This window comes from Lycorma delicatula, chromosome 1, assembly GCF_047948215.1.
Source record: "Lycorma delicatula isolate Av1 chromosome 1, ASM4794821v1, whole genome shotgun sequence".
NCBI lineage: Eukaryota > Metazoa > Arthropoda > Insecta > Hemiptera > Fulgoridae > Lycorma > Lycorma delicatula.
Genome location: NC_134455.1, coordinates 191,357,217 through 191,378,443, shown reverse-complemented (window position 1 = coordinate 191,378,443; position 21,227 = coordinate 191,357,217). Strand labels below are relative to the sequence as shown.

General features: G+C 31.6%; 1 protein-coding gene across 5 annotated transcripts in view; it reads left to right on the top strand.

Moving 5' to 3' along the window:
* LOC142326583 (putative phospholipid-transporting ATPase IIB) overlaps positions 1-21,227 on the top strand; it is a 115,531-nt gene that overhangs the window by 83,666 nt on the left and 10,638 nt on the right. For all 5 annotated transcript variants that reach the window (XM_075369176.1, XM_075369171.1, XM_075369197.1 and 2 more), the window contains 5 exons: positions 4,157-4,345; positions 11,823-12,012; positions 12,677-12,917; positions 13,380-13,546; positions 14,823-15,026. In XM_075369176.1, the coding sequence (XP_075225291.1) occupies positions 4,157-4,345; positions 11,823-12,012; positions 12,677-12,917; positions 13,380-13,546; positions 14,823-15,026 (991 nt within the window). The remainder of the gene's footprint in view (positions 1-4,156; positions 4,346-11,822; positions 12,013-12,676; positions 12,918-13,379; positions 13,547-14,822; positions 15,027-21,227) is intronic.

Below are 21,227 nucleotides of genomic sequence, written 5' to 3'. Positions count from 1 at the left end.
CCACATGCACTTAAAAACTCAGGTTACACCGCCTCTGGACCTGACAACATTCATCTCAGTATGCTCTCACACCTTTCTAATTTGGCGCTACAACACCTATTCTGTATTTATAATAGTCTCTTCTCCTCACAAGTTTTCCCTTTGGTCTGGTCAGAAGCCATTGTCTTACCAGTACTTAAACGTGGTAAAGACAAAAGAAGCCCCTCAAGCTACTACCACCCTATTTCTTTGATATGCATTTTATGCTAAGTGATGAAGAGAATGTTTAATCGCAGGCTTACACAGTACTTAAGAGAGACATGGCCTTTCATCTCCAGAATGGTGCGGTTTCCAACAAGCACGATCCTCCAGCGACTGTTTATTGTCATTGGAAACAGCCATTTAAAACACTTTACTACTACCCGAGCACCTCATTCCTATCTTTGATATCAGAAAGGCGTTCAACACAGCCTGGCAATGTGGTACTCTGTACACCCTCAAAGAATGAGAGTCTAAGGTAATATGTTTGCTTTTATCAGAGGTTTCTTAAATGACTGAACTTTCCATGTCCATGTTGGAGATTCTCCATCGGGTAGCATCATCTTAGAGAATGGAGTACCTCAAAGAAGTATTTTTAAGTGCTGCCTTATTTTCTATAGCCATCAGTAGTATTACTAAATATATGCAGCCACCTGTTTCATGTTCATTATTTTTTGATAATTTTGCTATATATATATTACATCCCGTTCAACAGCCACAGCAGAGAGACTACTGCAGAACACTATATCCCGCCTTGAAGCTTGGTCCAGGTTACCGGCTTTATTGTTTGTAGTTTTTGTAGATTAGTTTAGTTTTTTAGAACGTTAATCTTTGTTATCTCTGAAGGGGCCCTTTATACCCCTTAACGGATTTTGTTAAATTTTTTATATTTTAGTTTTTTATTTTAAATAAATTTATTTTACTGTTAGATTCTCTCTATTATATTAGCTGTAAGATTTATGTGATGTTTAGTGAAGCCTTATCTCTGCTATTAGTTTTTTATTTTTTCCCTTGTATGTGATGTTAGTTTTTAACCTTCTAGTTTTGTTTTAAAATTTTTACAGATCACATTATGTTTAATCCGGGCAATGATAACGCAAAAGCGTTTTTCGCCAAAAAAAAAAACAAATCATATTTCTAAACATAGATTTTTTCAAAGCATACTCCATTATTGCTTCAGGATAAATTTGACCAAGAATATATAAGGAAAGGGGGGCAATCTATCACAACATCTTATATAAATATAAATTCCTTCAACCAATAATTGTAACACTTCGGATATGTTATGATTTCTGTTAATTGCAAACATGAATGTTTAGCTTAAATAATGTTAAGCACAGATTTCAGAGACTACAGTGAATTTTTAAAACAGTTGATTTAGGAACTAAGGATGTGAGTTTACAAACAAAATACCTTAAATCTAATAAATAATTTTAAAAATGAAGCTTAAGGTTGAAAGGTTTAATAAAACAAAAAAATTTTCAAATTAATAACAATTTTTATAAAATTTATTGAACATGAATGGGTAATCTGAAAGTAAGTGATCTAAAATGGAATTTGTAATATATCTCAGCAGTTTGGTTGAGATGTATGGATGGTTGGATTGAGTTGTAAGAGGTGTGGATTAACTTTTTTTTTAATTCTTATATTAAAAGCTTTTTGGAAAATAAAATAAAATTAACAAAAACCTAAAACATTCATATAAAACTAAGTAAATAGATGTTGCTACCATTGATTTAGAATTAATTCATAAATATAATAAAATCGCTTCAGATAATGTAATGACAAAAAACAAATTATGCATACTGATAGATATATCACCATATATTCTTTTCATCCTACTCAACATAATCATTGATAGCATATAGAAAAAATTGACATAAAATTTAGCAATAATACCTAACTTTTTTTAGAATGGAGAAAGATAAGATAAACCATAGATAGTTATTGTACTGTGCCCTCTTATAGCAACAAGATAAAAAATATTCTTAAAGATCAAAGCTATCCATTAACAAGGAAAATGTCCTCAGGAAGATATTAAAAATAAAACTAAACCCATTGGAAAGAGTTGCGGAGATAATTATAATTGAAATTTAGGATAGGTAGAACAAACTAAAAGAAAGATTGATACCAGCATAAAGGATCGTATGGCTTTATAAACATGAAAACCTAGAGAAATTGTCTCTAACAAACCATTGCCTGGAAATAATATCAATAATAGTTTAATCCTAATCTTTTACAAAGTACACATTTCTTACAAAATTTCATTGTAACTTTAGTAACAAATCTTGCAAGTTTAAAATGAACTCACTTTTGTAGACAAAATATATACAGCAACTATATTGTTATGATAACATGTATAATAATATATATAGTACTATTATAATAACAGTGAAAGAAAACTACCCCTAACATATTCATTATATATTACAGTTTTTAGATCATTAAAGAATGAGAACTAGGTACTCCCAAGGGAATCCTATATGAGAGTTAACGTTTTTGTAATGTAACAGATATGAAAATTGGAATTATATAATTCTTTATATAATTTATGTAATTCAATATTATAATTTTATAATATTGTATTGTCGCGTGCTTGAGGCTCAATCAGAATATCGAGAGAAACAATTTAAAATATTTATATAATAACAATGACTATAAGAGTAGTAAACAACTCACAATAATAATCAGAATAATGACAGCAATAATAATAAACAATGTTTACATACATAACAGAATTTAAAGTAATCATCAGGATTCATTTAAAACCAGAATTCAATTCCATTAACAAAAAACATTAGTATGACCGCTAATCTAACACTTTTTAACAACTATTCTTTTATTAACAACAATAGTACAATAGATAAGACAAGTATAAAGTTCTTTCACTGCAAATACCTTTGCTGTTCACAAATAAAACTACCCTAACAATTTATGAATGAAATTTAGTACATTATCTCTTTCTTTTATAGTCGAACAGTATCTCACTTAACCATTTCTTATTTTCTTGTACTGTCCACACTGGAATTATTTGTGATGTCGAACGTATATGCACTAGAAATTGCTCCTTCACTGACTTGTGTAATAGCTCCTCGTAGGATACTCTCACCTCAAGCTCAAATAATCACTCCTGGTTTAGAACTCTCTCGCAAACTGACCCTCAACTGGTCTTTCCTGGAGTATTTATACTCTTTACCTGCAGGACTGGACTCAGCTTGAAGCATAAGAATGATTGTTCAATCCCATATTTTTCCATGAGATTCTTACCCTGGTCTAGTAACCCCTTCTCATTGAACAACATGTTAGTTGTGTCAGCAGGCAGTGTTACAATGAAAGATTGTTAAACGGACATGTTAGCTTTACAAAATGGGATCCTTTTAGCCCCTTTCTGGATTCTTCCCATTATTATATTTTCTACTACTTTCTTCTTAATTGGCAGGAATCTGTTATTCATGTCCATTATGCCAACCCACTGGGTTTGTCTAGTGGTTAAACTCTTCACAAATCAGCTGATTTTGAAGTCGAGAGTTCTAGTGAAGTTACCTTTATATGGACTTGAATACTAGACTGCGCATACTGGTGTTCTTTGATTGGGTTTCAATTAACCACACATTTCAGGAATGGTCGACCTAAGACTGTACAAGACTACACTTTATTTACATCCATACATATCATCCTTGCTCATCTTCTGAAGTAATACCTTATAGTAGTTCTGGAGGCTAAACAGAAAAAGAGAGGTCCATTATGCCGGTCTTGTTACAATATTTATATATAACTTTCCAAAAGAGAGAAAAAAGTAGAAATAATAATATAAATTGAATCATGGTGTGGCGTATGATGATTTGGATTCCTGAATATATATTTAGTTATTTTATTCATTAAATGTGCTTGACTTTATTATATACTTTCAATAAATACTTCCTATAATTCATTAATAAATTAATATATTAATTTATTAATATTATTTATTTTAAAATTAAATTATTTTTGATAATAAAATTTGATGTAATCCTTTTCAAATAGCCAAGTGTAATTGATAGTTACTGAGTAGTTACAAAAATATATAAATGCCTGCTCTAGCAAAATTTTATTTTCTATTTGGGTAAGAATTATAGATGAATTTACTAATGATCTGCAGGTATGGATGCTGACTGGTGATAAGTTAGAAACAGCCACATGTATCGCTAAGAGTAGTAGGCTGGTGTCTCGAACTCAAGAGCTGTTTATATTCAATCCAGTTGTAACTAGAACTGATGCTCATCAACAGTTAAATGCATTTCGCAAAAAACAAGATTGTGCTCTTATTATAGCTGGTGATTCTCTTGAGGTATATATGTATTTTATTTAGTAATGTTTTTTTAATATAATATTATTTAATAGTTGAAGATATTGAACTCATCAGTCTTAATAGTTTGGATCAACTCCTTAATACTGAGGCTCTTCAGAAAGTAACAACTTATTTTCAAAACACTTGTGTTGCTAACCATTTCTTCAATTTCAGAAAAAGATGATAATCACTGGCAACCAAATCACAGCTGTATGGTGGGTGGTTAAACAACTCCCATTTGAAATTGTTGATCTGGTGTTGTGTGTACTGCAGTAGGCGGATGAGCATTATCATGAAGAAAAACTATGCTTGAACTCGGCATGCCGTGGTTTTTTTGTATGGCCCTTCTCAATTTCTTAAATATCTTGCAGTAAGTTTCGACATTAATTGTCATTCCGTTAACTAAACCAAGTTCACATCTTTACAGTCCCAAAAAACCAGTGCCATCAGCTTTTTTTTTAAGAAAGTGTTTGACAGGCCTTTACAGGTTTTTTAGGAGAACTCAAGTGTCCCCACTGCTTTGATTGAGCTATTCTTTCCATGTTAGCAAATTAAATCCATATCTCATCTGTTATGATGTGCCCAAAGAATTCATCCTTTCCATTTTGGTAACTGTGAAGGAAGGTAAGTGCTGACCCCCATCTTTTTTGTGTTTCAGAAAAAAGCTTAGGCACCAGCCAGCACAAAATTTGTGGAAGCCTAACCTACCAGTTTTCAATTTCATATAGCATGTTCACAATATGTGAGGAAAAATTTGGATAATTCTTTTATGAATCGATGGTTTTCTCAAATTTTCACATCAAAGTTGCAACAAGTTCATCTGTGACTATTGAGGGTCCAAGCACTTCTTTCATTGTCATGAATGTTTATTCAACCTTTTTGAAACATATAGATCATGGTCTTACTGAACTGTGTTTCATGATATTACCTCCCTATACTACCCTAAGTCTGTGATAAATTTCATCAGCGACAAGTTTTTTCCATAAAAGAAACTGATGACATGCACTTCACAGTCTGTGGAATTTTCTGTGACAGTAGCCATTACAAACAAACAAGCAATATTTCCAATAACAGTACTAGAAACGCACTAAACCAAGCTATTCAACTGTGCAAAGAAAGAATCACTACCCCCACTCCATCGTGCAATACCAAGAACCAGGAGTTAATTTCTGAATAGCCTCATACTAAGATGTATTGCTTGAAACAAACCAGGGAAATCAGCAATGAGGGAAGCGCCCCACCTATTCGTAGATTATTTTTAACAGTTTCTACCCATCTCACCTTAAACATATGCTCAACTATCAAAATTGCCTTCTAAAAACTGAAACATCAGTTGATAAATGGTTAAAAGAAAAACGAAACTTCACTTAAGTGTTATACATAATTATTTTCAGCAGCAGAGCAACTTGAAAAGGATGAGATCAAAAAAGACAATGATTTTTAACCATTGAGCAATAAATGAGCAACCTTTTCACTAATAAACTTTCCCCTTTAAAATTTATATGAAACCCATGATGAGTATGGAAAAAATGGTATAGAAAGTTGATGTCAAGAAGAGCCACATATTTGTTCTCATCTACCAATTAGCCCTGTTAATCTCCTTAACATCCCTGTTTACAAACAGAGCTAACTAACTAAGGAATGGTGCTCAAGATTAGCTTAGATGATTTATTAATTTATTGAAGAATTACCTTCAAATCCATGTCTGTCCATTTGGTTTTTTTGTAAAATTCGTTTCCACTACTAGAATCACAGACATCCCCTCCAAAGTCCTCCACACACACCTAGAACCTCTAATCTTTTTCAAAATATAAGAGTGGTGCCTCAGGTTAATTTATGAATAAATATTGTGATTGCACTTATATGAAAATCACAACCTTAGCTAATTTAAATATATGGTAACTTTTCTAGCTTTTCAAATTTCCGTAAGATATCATTCTTGTAATTACAACCAAGTGTTTTTTTCTCCAGTCCATGTATTTAGAGGGCTTTGCCACGGCTTAGCATTCCTGATTTCACTTGCTCCATATACAGGATTTTTTTTAACTTTTGAATTACTTTTATATGCATCTCTGACATAATAAATCAAATTTATTTTGTTACATGGCTTAAGTTTCGATTTGAAAAGAAGCTAGCTTTACTATTTCTGCTATACCCCTTCCACTGCTTAAAAACTGAACTTCAACTGTCAAATCCTCCTCTCTAAGTAAAAGAACAAATTCACTCAGTGATAAAAATCGTTGCATGCCCTTTTTGATTTTATTTCTGTGAGTAAAAAATGTGCTTTCGTAAAAATTATTCTATATTTGAATGATCAGGTCAAAACAACGTTAGTTGGTCCTTTTCTATTTACAGTCGCTAATTTTGCTGTTACAACATGTAATGTGAAGGGCATGTGCTACCATCAGCACTCGTGTGTTGTTTTATATAAGTTTTTCTGTAAACCAGAAATATGTGTTTATACATACACACACGCACAACCTTTTTTTTTTTTGAAAATTCAAATAATTCATTACATATTGACTACTGTGTTAATAAAATTTTAATCTTATATGAAATATAAACCATCAGAACACAGTAATTAGACAAGTAAAAGTTACCATATTAATTTCCAATAATCAATTTTCAGGGCATCCTGCATTTTCAATTGGTATTAAATTCTGTAATACATTATAGTACATAAGCCATATTCATAAATTAAGGGCCATCGGCTTAAATTAAATTAAATTTTAGTGGGTCTGAACACAATTTCACGCATGCAGGGCTATCTGTCTGCTATTTACAAAGCCAGTTGTTTTAATAAAGTAGATGTTTGATTGCCAGTGAATGTAGATCACAGTGTCTGCAACAATCACTTCTCCCGCCAGTTGTAAAGTGCACGCTGTGTGATTTGATTTTTTTGTGCAAAAGGATCTTGAGCTGCTGAAATTCATCAGTAGTTGTGCGTAATGTATGGACCTACAGTAATGAGTGAAGGAAAGGTTAGGCAATGGTATCAAGACTTTAAAAATGGCTGCACTAATGAGCATGAAGAAGAGCGAATTGGCAGGCCCAGTATTCAGACCAACAAAATCATTAAACAAGTGAACCAAAAATTGTGATGTGATTGGCAAGTGACGATTAGTGTTCTGGCTGATGAATTTCTGTATGTTGGATATACTTCTATCTACTTAATTGTCAAAGAAAAGTTTAGATATCACAAATTGTGTGCAAGGTGGGTACCGAAAATGCTCACCAATCAATACAAAGAGCAAAGAATTTGCAGTGGGCGAGTGTTTTTGGACTGCTGTCGACAAGATGGTGATGATCTGTTTTCCCACATTGTTACGGGTGATGAGACATGGATATCCTGCACCAACGCAGAATTGAAACAACAGTCAATGCAGTGGCGCCATTCAAGTTCCCCAAAACTGCAAAAGTTTAAGCAATCTAGGTACTCGAGTCGAAAACTGTTGGCTACTGTTTTTTAGGACTAAAAAGGCGTCAAATTTAGTTGATTTCATGGAATATGGTTCAACAATTAGAGCTAACTTGTAATGCGAAGCACTCACCAAACTGAAATGTGCAATCCAAAATCAACAACACGGGAAACTGTTGACTGGTGTAATCCTCCTTCACGACAATGTGCATCCTTACACTGCTGCCTCAACCAAGAAAAAGATTAAAGATTTTTATTGGAAACTTTTTAACCACCGGAGGGTGGTTAAAATGTTTCCACATCACAATATAGTCCCAACCTTGCACCTAGTAACTACTTCCTCTTCTTGCATTTGAAAAAGTGGCTTGGTGGACAACAGTTTGAAAACGATGAGGAACTCAAGACTGCCATTGTCAACTGGTTCAATTCTCAGGCAGCAAACTTCTATACAGAGGGGTTAAAGAAACTGGTGCAGTGTTACAAAAAGTGCTTAGAACTGAATGGCTATTATGTGGAAAAGTGAAGTATATATGTAGTAAACTAAAATTATAAGTAAAAACCTTTTCTCACGAGTTAATTTTTTTTAATGACCAAACAGCCTTACTCTATGAATGTGCCTCGTATCATCAGAATCAAAAATAGTGATGCAATAAAAGTTTTAAAAATTTATTGAATTAAAATGGAATACGCCTATTAGCAATTATTACAGAAGTACATTTACAGGATTTTGACAGTAAATTACTGCATGGTATCATTCATACACAAGTTTAGGTATGGACAAATAACCGGGAATAATATGAACAAATAAAGTTTTAATGTGGAAACTAACAAAGATTTTGTTTGCTTTATATGTTTTAGCTATTTTGGAAACTGAAAATTTCTAAATGCACAAATAAAATTTTTTCAAACTCTTGAAATCTTACAGCTAATGTTGCAGAATAGATTTAAACTTTTGTGTAGGTTTTTATATTTTGTTGACCAAAATAACATCAATCCTATTGAAAATAAGAAATTGGAAAAAATAAAACCATTAATTGATTAAGAAAATATTCTGAAGTTTACATTTGAGAAAAAATGTAATAGATGAGAGTTTGTTTCTATGAAAGGGCAGAGTGTCTTTCAAACAATTAATTAAAAATAAAAAGAGCAGGATTTGGTATTTATTGTGTGGATCAAGTATGGATATATCTGTAAAATGATTGTTTACACTGGAAAATCCACAAAAATGGATGATAATAAAGAAATTGATAAGTTGATGTTTCTAAAATGGCAGGACAAAGACCTGTATACTGCCATAACAAACATAAAATCGATAGTGTAGAAGTTATGAGAAAGGGAAAAATGTTAAATATGATTACAATTTAAAGATGAGTGGAGTAGACAAATGTAACCAAATGTTGTCTGCTTAAACTATGTAAAGAAAAAGAGAAAAAGTTTGATATAAGATGTAAACATTCAATAAATATGTTTATATTTAATGCTTATATTGGAGTTTTGAGAAACTAGTTGAAGAAATCATAAGGCAACATCACAATGAAGACAACCAAAACAAAAAAGGGATAGACCTTCCAACAAAGAAAATCCTTTGCAACTCAGCTAAAAACATTTTCTGGATGCTATACCATCTAACAGTGCTAGAAAGAGTGGTTGAAGAAGATCTGTAAAGTGTTCAGCCATTAAAATAAGAAAATCCTTCCCTTATCAGTACACTGAATGTGATGTAGGGTTGTGTGTAGTGCCATGTTTTAAGGATTACCACACTTGATAAATTAGAATTTCCTGTAAGTTTTGTTGTAAAATATGTTGATGTAGGATATAAATTAATAAAAGTTTGGTTTATTTTAGAATTAGTACCATGTTTTAGTGTGATTGTGTAAATTAAACAGAATAGATTAGTGTTATCAACTGAATATTAAAGAAACTGCTACACTTTTAAGGTAAGATATGTCTTATCTCAATATTCTGTACTAGGTGGTTTTACATAACAGAGTTTAAAATGTATTTATTTATTTTATGTATATTCTCATTCTTTGTACTTAAGTAAAACTGTAAACACAAGTAGAGCACAGCAGTTATGTAATTCAAAGCGCACTTTCAATAATTTCATTGTCTTATAATATGGTGTTACATGACAGGCTGACAGCAGCTAATTTACACATGAGCTGATGATAGCACACTATATTTTATGTCCTACTGCCGCAAAATCAATGAATGGAAATAAAAAAGCATTAACTTTCCTCATTTTGACCTTATCATGCAAATTACCGAATAATCTTGTAAACTAATGTAATACCTGGTGGTAATCCTTATACATGTGTACAAGGTCTGTTCAGAAAGTAACCAAACTTTATTTTTTAATCATTATTAATGTTACAGATTATTGGTCCTTGTCCCCTTCAAACTACTTCAAACTCTCCTATTCACCACACTTTTCCCAGCAGCATTTCCAGTTTTGCAAAGCAGTCCTGAATAGCTTCATTTGAAATAGTCATTATGGTCTGTGACGAATTTGCTTTCATGTCATCAATAGTCTCAAAATAGTGTCCTTTCATCACTGATTTTAATTTCAGAAATAAAAAAATCACAAGAAGCCAAGTCTGTCACATAGGGAGGCTGAGAGAAGACAGTCATCTGATTTTTGACACAAAACTGATGAATTAACTAAGCTGAATGTGCGGGCGCATTGTCGTGGTGAAGGAACCATAAGTTGTCTCATCATAACGTTGGTCTCTTTGCGGATATTTTCACATAACTGTTGTAAAACGCCTTGATAGTACGCACAGTTCACTGTTTCACCTTGAGACAAGAATTCAAAATGCATAATTCATTAAAGTTTAAAAAAGCAAAAAGCTTCACTTTGACATTGGATCGACACTGTTGTGTTTTCTTGGGGCATGAAGATCCTTTGCCAATCCATTGTGATATTGAACTTTTGCTCACTGTCATAGTGTAAACCCAGCTTTCGTCTCCTGCTATGATCCTTTGCATGATTGTTTCATCATCATTGGCTTGTTCAAGAAGTTGAAGAAGCCAACAAGTTGACCAGATCGTTGATTTTATGAACAAGGGTGTCATCAGTTTAAGTCGAAGGTCTTTCTGGTTGAGGATTATCTTCAATTGACTGACGACCACTTTAAAAAGGTGAAAACCATTTGTAACATTGTATACAACCCAGAGCATCATCTCCGTAAGCTTGCTTAAAAAATTGAGACATTTTTGTGAAAAGTTTTTCCCAGTTTCATGCAAAATTTCATGTTGTATCTTTGCTCCTGAAAATCGCATCTTACAAAAATCGCTACTAATACTTAAACATGTTACACTCAAATAACAATAACACGAAAACCAAACAAGATATCAACAATCCAAGAACATGTGGTTGCAGTGGATGTTATGCAAAACACAATGGTGCCAACTGCATGTCACTAAATATGACTTCGTAGTATGTAATATTACCAGATTAAGAAATCTAGATCTCTTAAAGAGATTATATCTATAGTTTAAGTGTACTACTTAGATAGATCTAAATAATATGTGAAGAGGAATAATGTACAATTAGATTAGTCACTAATGCTGTTTCATATAAAAATAAATTAGGCCATTTCAGCACAATAGCAGAAAACTATACAGGGCACGTATTATAAACTGAATCAAACTGACGTTAATGTCATATTCAACAATGTCACACTGACATTGTTGAAACAGTAATATATATCATATTTGGGTTTTTTGTGCAGTGTACAGTATAAAATTTAAAAGATCATTTCTAATTTCTTCTCTATACAGATTTTGTTAATGTTAAAAATTTATAGGCTGTTAATTTATTACATTGCATTTATGAGTATTGGTTTATTTACCGTATTTATATCACAAACCATTTAACTTAATTAAGTTGAGTTAAGCTGAAAATCAAGAGGAAACAATTAGTAAAGCTTATAGAAAAGTTATTCCTGTTTTTAATTAAATATTATTTTTATTCTATAAATATTTATTAAATCTTTTTAAGCTTACATGTATTTTTTCTGAGAAGTTATTTATTCATTGTAATTTGTTTATGTTAAGGTTTGCTTAAAATTCTATCAATATGAATTCCTGGAGTTAGCTTGCCGCAGCCCTGCTGTTGTTTGTTGTCGTTGCTCACCGACACAAAAGGCAAAAGTTGTCTGTCTGATTCAAGAGCATACTGGAAAACGTACTGCTGCTGTAGGAGATGGTGGAAATGACGTTAGCATGATTCAGGCTGCTGATACTGGTGAGAATTATTGAATAAGCAGGTAATATAAATAAATAACTAGAAGTTGTTTATTCTTAATAAGTTTTGAGCAAATTATGAAATTTTACCCATTTAATTGTAAAAGTAGAATTTTTTTACAAATTTTACTGTACTGTGCACGGTTTTTTCGTTGGATGGGTTATTTTTAAGAGTTATAATCATTATCAGTGTCAACAAAAACATCAATCAAGCTTCTTTGATTATCTCTCTTGTCTTCATTCGTAACTTAACTTGCCCATTACTCATTACTAAGAACCATAGTACTGTCTGGGACGGTAACTTAAAAAAAAGAATGAGCTCAAGAGGGAAAGAGAAATACCAAATTTTGCATAAGCAGTACACTAGCATAAAGTTAGTTGGGTCTTCTAAATAGATTTTTTTTATTTTGATTTTGTTTAAAAACTTTTAAAACTTAATAAAAATTTAATACAGTGTAAAATAAAATATGATGGTTTGAATTTTTGCCCTTCTGTTTGGTTTGTCTACTATTTTTTGTTACAAATAGCAGACCAGTTAAACAATCTGGCAAAATCATCATCCCCATGTTAATAATTGTTTCATTGGTTAAAATCATATTAATAATGACTAACTTTTATTTGAAGTTAGGTTACATTTAAAACCTTCAGTTAAAATTTGCTTACAGGTATTGGAATAGCTGGTTTAGAAGGTAAACAAGCATCTCTGGCTGCTGATTTTTCTATTACACAATTTGCACATCTTGCTCGGTTACTTTTGGTTCATGGACGTTACAGCTACAAAAGATCAGCTTCTCTCAGCCAGTTTGTTATCCATCGTGGTCTTATTATATCTACCATGCAAGCTGTATTCTGTACAGTTTTCTACTTTGCCTCTGTTCCACTTTATCAAGGTTTTCTTATGGTCGGGTAAGTTATTTGTTTTATTAATTTTTTTTTTTTTGTTTATTCTTGTCTGTAAATTGTTTTGCCCATCACCAGAATTAGGTACTACAATCAGAGCAGTGAACCTAATAAGGTAGTTATATCTTCAATGTTAGTGGGTTTTATAGCACCTCTGTGTGATTTTTATTTAGATTTATCTTTTTAAATAATCTTAAATTATATCACCTCACCTAAAAGCAAAATAAACAAAAACAATTTTTTTGTTATTAATAATACATTTGTTTTATTACCTACTCCAAACTATATTAATGGGACTGAATAAATGTAAAACTGAGAATCATTATTTAGTAAAGTTTAACTCAGCAAGTCTTTTAGAATAAATTATTTTGAGTTAAAACATTAAAAAAGAATTTCTAGCTTAGTTTAATATTGTAACTTTACATCATGTGAAGTTTGCTTTTTCTGTTACAAAAATTGTTTGTGCAGGTATGCTACTGTTTACACTATGTTTCCTGTCTTCTCACTGGTCCTGGACAAAGATGTGTCTGCAAAGATAGCTTTGACATATCCTGAGCTTTACAAGGAATTGAGTAAAGGAAGGTCTTTATCATTCAAAACATTCTTCATGTGGGTCCTCATTAGTATTTATCAAGGTCAGATTAAATTTATTAAACTTTTTGTGTTAATTTTTTTCTGGTAAAATAAAAAAGATTGCATTTAAATAAAAGTTATATGAAGCACCATGGTCCATTGACTATTTTTAATAATTTAATGTCTTTATAACAAAAAAAAAAAAAGTTAGATTTGTCAGCTAATAAAATAACCCAGTTTCATCACCATTAAAAAATACCAAAAAATTCCGAGCATATGTCAGATTATTTATTAAACTTAATTTTTAATAAAAATACTCATCTTTTTTTATGGTTTCTTTTTGCTTCAAAAATGACTTTCAGTTCAAAGTAATGACTGGAAAGTTATCCTTTTATAGATTGATTTTAATGTTGTCATTTTTTAAAGGAATGTTGATTCATATCAAAATTAAAGAGAAATTAATAATAATTTAACAAACCAGTTACCAACAACTTTTTTATATGTGTTCAAGTACTTTCGAATACCAAATCCATCTTCAGGAACTCAAAAAACTTTTATATTATTCTTAAAATTAAAAAAACAAACTCATTCATTAAATGTAAGTTGTTAGGTAAAATATAAAAATGTAAACAGTGGTAGTCATATTTTAAAAAATTATGTCGACTTAACATCCAGTCACAGTAAGATATAACGATGAAAACTTTTATTATGACTGGATATTAAGTAAACATAATTTTTTAAAACTATGACCAATGTTTATATTTTACTTAACAACTTACATACGAGGAATGTGTTCTAGTTTGTTTTGTTTTTTTAGAATAATATATACAAGTTTTTTGAGTTCCTGAAGATGGATTTGGTATCCAAAAGTACTGGAACATATATAAAAAAGTTGTTGGTAAGTGGTTTTTATAAATATTATTGTCGTATAATCATACCAACGGGCCATGTTTGATAAAATTATTATAAAAATAAATTGTTATATACAGAGATTAATACAGTAGGAAACCTAATCAGAATCCTTTATATCATACTACATAAATATAGTTTTTAATTAATTAATGGTAAATTAAATTTAAAAAAACCACTAATGAGATATTAATATTACATTAACTTTAAAAATCAGTATTATTCTCTCATCTTAGAAGTACACTCTGAAGAAAATTTGTATTATTAAAAATAAAGTAAAGATGCTATTGATACTGTTACAGTAGCAGAATTTATTTTGCCCTAGTATTAATATGATAAATTGGAGAAGTATTAGTCCAATTTTCTGTTTTTTGATGTTTTATATTACATTAGTATAATTTCAACATTCCATTTTTAATTATTTTTCAGGTGGAGTGATAATGTATGGTGCTCTTGTTTTATTTGAAGATGAATTTATCCACATAGTTGCGATCAGTTTTACAGCTCTTATATTGACAGAATTAATCATGGTAGCATTGACTGTAAGGACATGGCACTATATTATTGTTCTAGCTGAAGTCATTTCCCTAGGATTATACATGTTATCTCTTTTATTGATGAAAGATACTTTTGGTAAGTTATGAATTTTTTTTGTATTTACTATAATACAGTAAAAGTTTTGTAGCTAATTTTGATGACAAAGTAACAGTTTACTTTTCATTTACATTAGTGCTTGCTCCTACTTCATTTCTTTAAATTAAATAAATATTGCTTTAAAGTGTTATTTAACTTCCCTAAAACCACAGTTTTCAACTTCACTTAAATCAAACAATTTGATTGGTTCAAATGGGTAAATCCCTCTGTTCTTTTAATACTCTCTTTTTCTATTTTTAAGAAAGGGATTGTGACTTTTCCGATCTGTTAAACTATATTTGAAATTATTCAGACATTTCAATGTTTTTTTCCATTATGTAATTTTCATTTAAATATTGTCTAGTACAGGGCTTTCAGCCAAAGAGCCAAATATAATTAATACAAAATTGAAAAAAATTCAAAGAGCCACTTTTCTAAAACTTAAACTTTGCTTCTGTAAAGACATTTTTATGAAAATAATCTGGATAATACGTACATTCTCTAGCTTTTTTGCTAAAAAGTTTATATTTTCCCAACGGTACAATAACATGTTGATGCCGGAGCAGTTTGTAAGATTTATATAGGGCAGGATTTAAAAAAAAAAATGTAAATAGGAAATTATCTGAAAATCAGGGATATAAACAAGAAAAGTGTCCTGTAAAATTGCTTTTACTCCATATATACTCATAAAAATAAGTAGTGAGGCTCATAATTCTATAATAAAGCTTATTAAATATATTGTAATATTGTTAATCGACATTATAGTAAAAATTTATTTTGCACTATTTTTACCTGGAGTCAAAAAATAATTCTTTATTTTTTATCAAAACTACATACCACCGGTGGTACATTCCGGCGTTAACGTGTTAAATAAAACTGATACCATATTGATATTATATAAAGATAATATTTATTTTAAAAATTCCGAAAGGCGCTCTTTATAAAATTTGAATTCTCCTCTAATGTGAACGATGTCCTTGCATTCCCTTTAAAAGTAGGGGTAAGTCGGGTTTGTATGATGTTGTTTTAACTTAAGACACGATTCTAAGTTCTCATCAATAAGCCTATTTCTTAATTTACTTTTGATAAAGTTCATGCTTGAAAATGATTGTTCCCATAAATATATAGATCCAAACAAGGAAAGAATGCCAAACGCCAGTTTCTTCAATTGATCATATGAGTCTGGAATGCTTTTCCAAGTGTTAAAAATCAACATATCTTCTCTCTCCAAATCCTTTAAGGCAGAAAGCTTGTGCTGTAAACTTAGTTCATATTTATTTTTCTCCAATAACTCTAGGTCTGCACACAGTTGTTGGAATTTAGAGCTCCATGTTTCTTTATTTTTAAGATCCAGTAACTGCATCTCAAACCGTCCCAATATCAATATTAAAGGGGGAGAAGTTTATTTCAGATACCGCTATATTCAGAGGTTTTGTAACAAACTATAACATCACTTTGCTGTTTCTAAAATCTTTGAACCTATTGAAAAAGGCTTCTTTCATATTTAACAATTGTTTTAAAATAACAGGTGTTTTAAATTAACCTTCTTTTCTCGACAATAACCTGATAGGTATGGAAATTGATATAAAGTTTCTCTTTCAAAATCTTCTGCAAAGAGCGATAATTTATTTTTGAATAAAATTACTTCTAACATCGAAAAGATCATGTTTCCTTTTCCTTGTAATTTATGATTAAGCTGATTAAGATGGTAGTAACATCCACCATGAAATAAAATTTTTGGATTCGTAGTTCATTAGTAAGTAAGCTCTGCGTAGTTTATATTCTTCTCGAAGAGAAATGCCTTTATTTCGGTAAACGGAGAAGCAAAGCGTTTTAAAACATTTCCTCAAGATAACCACCGGACCTTGTTGTGTAGCAGAAGATCCGCATATTCACTCTCTATCTCAATTAAAAATTCTTTAAATTGGCAATGGTGAAGAGCTTTAGCTACGATAGAGTTGATAATATTAATCACCAATTCCATCACCTTCAAAGATCTTCAGGAAACATCTGTGAACATAGTGCTTCCTGATGAATGATACAATGGTAGGAAAGTATCTCGTGATTCATTTTTTCCTTCATTACAATTAAAAAGCCGTTTATTGATCCCGTCATACTTTTCGCTCCATCCATTGAAATTGAGACAATTTTTTCAAATTGTATTTGATGCTTTTTAAAGCATTCAATCACGTCATTTGCTATATCAAATCCTCGCATTTGTCCTTTGAGTGGCAATAATCCCAAAAGTTCCTCTTTGGGGCCCGAAGTAAAGATATATCGTACAGAAAAGGAAATTTGTGCAGTGTCATTTATATCACAAGATTTGTCAACTGCTATTGATAAGCTTTTGACTGTTTTGAGATCTTCTATTTGTTGGCTTGTAATGTTAACAGACATTTTTACTGTTCTGTCCTTCACTGTTTTAGCGGACAAAGGTATCTCAATTTTTTTTCATTATGTCCTTATTCTTAAAATCTCTAAATAACTCCTCAGAGGCACTTAAAAAACAACTCTTGATATATTTGCCATCCATGTATGGATTCCCCCCTCTGAGCTATCTCCCGACTAATTATGAAACTTGCCAGATTGGCATTGTTAGAAGATTGAACCGAATTATTAAAAATAAAAGATGATCTTTCATTTCTCCTTTGGAGCTCCTCAACTGCCTTCCTTTCATCACCAACCGGATATTTCATGCTTAGTTGTAGTGTCTTTCTAAATTCGACCTTTTGTTATATTCCAGTTTTTCTTGACAAATAAGTCACGTAGGAAGACCATATGAGTTTTGGACATATGTAAAGTTTTCAGCCCACTCCCCTTTGAATCCACAGTTTTTATCTTAATTTTTTCCTTGCTTTTTCTTAGTACTTATTATGGGGTCTAGAAAATTTACATTTTAAGTAAAAATAAACGATAAACACAAAATTACATCAAAACTAAAAAAACAATCATTAAAACCCCATACAATATAAAAATGACAATATTAACTGTATTAAATATATACATACCATAAGTAATCTATATATAAGTAATAATCTATATATATATATATATATATATATATAAGTAATCTATATATATATATAATTTTGTGCATCTAAAATATAATATTTTTTACTTCAGTCGAAAAATTTCCTGTGTTATAAGTTAATTACAGGAATGTGAGACTGCTGGCGGAACGTCGATTGAGCTCGTTTGCACAACTCACAAAGGAAGCGCAAGCACTGTCTTCTTAAATCGAATAAAGATAAAACAATGTCTCTAGAAAAAATTGTACTAATGCTACCTTTTAATTGTCGAGGGATTGGTTCCAGCAAAAAATTGAAACAAATAGTTGAAATACAATTCAGTACGCAGTTAATTGAAAGATACAATGAACATACCATCAAGAGTTATTAACTGTGTTAATATTTATTTTTTAACATGTGGCTCGCGAGCCACGGTTTGCCAACTCCTGGTCTAGTATATTGTAATTGAAAATTATTAACTAAATCACTTGTAAACTCTGTAAAATAGCAAGCTTAACATAAAGTTTACCAGTTTAAAGATTACAAATTTTAAGATGATGAATCCATGGATTCAAAAAATCCTCTTCATACAAATTCTCAAGTTTTATATTAAGTTTGTTAATAGGTAAATTATGTTAACATACAAGGTCTGTAAATAAAGCAATGAGACTAATTTTTTTTGGCAGCCAAAGTTGCAACACTGTAAAGTTACTACAGAGTGATTTTTTATTCCTGTTACCCAATTTTAAATGTAATTTAAGAAAGGGAAATTTAGGTGGAATAAAAAAATGTATTTGTTACTTACAAAAGAGATTTAATAAAAAAACTGTTACTTACCTAATTGTTAAAGAATATGCTCAAAATGCCCACCCCTTGTGGTTATACACGCACGGACTCTTTTCAGCATATTAGCAGAAACCTTTTTAAGAATTGCATTGAAAATATTCGTGATTAAGTCTGTAATATTGACTTTAAGTTCATCAATAGTGTGAGGATTGTTTTTGAACGCCTCGGACTTAATATAGCCCCACAAAAAGTAGTCAGGAGATGTGAGGTCTGGGGACCGTGGAGGCCATAAGAGCCCTTGCTTAGTATTCGATCATCAGAGAACTCTTGCAGAAAATTCATGGTTTCTTGAGACGTGTGGCATATAGTGCCGTCTTACTGAAACCAGCAATATTGTTCTTGAGGTTCCAGAAGGGACACAAATTGGCGCACAATATATTCCTGTATACTTCACCATTTACTGTCTGTTCGAAGAATATGGGTCTGGCTATACTATGACGAGATATCGCACACCACACACCAATTTTTACAGGATGCAAAGATTTGTCTTGTAAAGCGTTAGGATTTTCAACCGCCCAAATTCGACAGTTTTGACTGTTCACATAACCATAGAGATGGATCCAAGGTTCATCACTAAAGAACACTGTTTAAAAATTTGATTCCATTATCATTTACGAGAGACCTAAACCAACGGCAATATTGTAATCACTTTTTTAAATCTGGAGGCTGAAGCTCTTGGACTAATCGTATGCGATACGGATACAATTACAATTTTTTAGCAGCTTTCTGAACACTCTAATATGACAAACCGACTTGCGTGGAAAGTTTTCGTAAACTTTTCTGTGGAGAATTGAGCAATCTTGTTTTCACATTCTCTAAAACGTCATCTGTCAAGCGAGTTGGTCAACCACTACATTTTCTGTCACAAACACTACCTGTGTCTCAAAATCAGTTTGATAGTGAAATTGACATTTTTTCTGGAGGAGGAACACCAACAAATATAATTTGAAATGATTCTTTAACACCCATACGATTTCATAGCAAAATATTGTTCTAGAATGAAAACTCGTTCTATGGTAAAAGACATTCTGTTCGTAACATGACCGGAAACAGCACAAAACTTTACACAGCTCAAGGAGAATCAACTTACACTGCCGTATCTATACCGGTTGAGTAGCGCTACCAACTTCATGTCGCAAAACAAAATTTCCCTTTCTTAGAAAAAAATTACCAGACATTAACAATTGGCTAACAGGACTAAAAAATCATCCTGTAGTAGACATATTACATGAACAGCTGATTTTTATTAGGTATTAATATTTGTAATCTAGTGTTGCCCCATGTGAGACGTAAACAAACTTTTCGTGAAACGAGTTTTTGTTGTACATTTAAAAAATGAGTAAGCAACATTGTGCAATCATGTTTTGTGTTAAACTCTGTGAGAATGCTACTGAATTTTTTTCAAAATTTAAAAGAGCGTATAGAGATGACGCTCTGTCACGAGCCGAAGTTTTTAGGTGGTTTAAAGCATTTTCAGATGGCTGGGAATCAGTTGCGGACGATCCATGCTCTGGAAGACCATTAAGTCAAAAAGTGATGACATTGTTGAACAAATAAGAGACTTGAATACTGTACAACCAGCAATTAACTGTCAGAATGATTGCGGAACAATTGAATTTGAACCATACCACATTCCATCAAATTTTGACAAACGAATTGGACATGAAAAATGTTTGTGCAAAATTGGTCCCAAAAAACATCACTGTTGAACTGAAAAACAAGATGGAAGTGTACCACGATCTTCTAGGGCAAATTAAAACTGATTCTGATTTTATAAAGAAATGTATTACTGATGATGAATGTTGGATATTTGAGTACAACCCAGAAACAAAACGCCAGAGCAAGGAGTGGCACACTTCAAACCCACCACATACCAAAAAAGCAAAAATGAGCAAATCAAAAATCTAAACCATGCTAATTTGTTTCTTTGATAGTAATGGCATTGTCTATAAGGAATTTTTGCCTACAGGACAGACTGTAAATCAGTATGTTTACTGAGAAATTTTTGAAAGACTGCAGACAAGAGTTGCCCACGTGAGACCAGCCATCAACGACAATCGGATGCTGCATCATGACAGTGCACCTTGTCATACTGCATTCTCAATTAATGAGTTTTTGGCAAAGAAAAATATTCCTGTAGTTCCTCAACCACCTTATACACCTGACTTGAGTCCCTGTGACTTTTTCCTGTTCCCGACTTTAAAAAAAAAATCAAAGGACACAATTTTGGAACAGTAGAAAACATTAAAAAAATGTAACCAACCATCTGACAGATATTCCGATTTCTTAGTTCCAACACTGCTATGTAGAGTGGGAAAATCGTTTGAAGTGTTGCATGGCTTCCCAA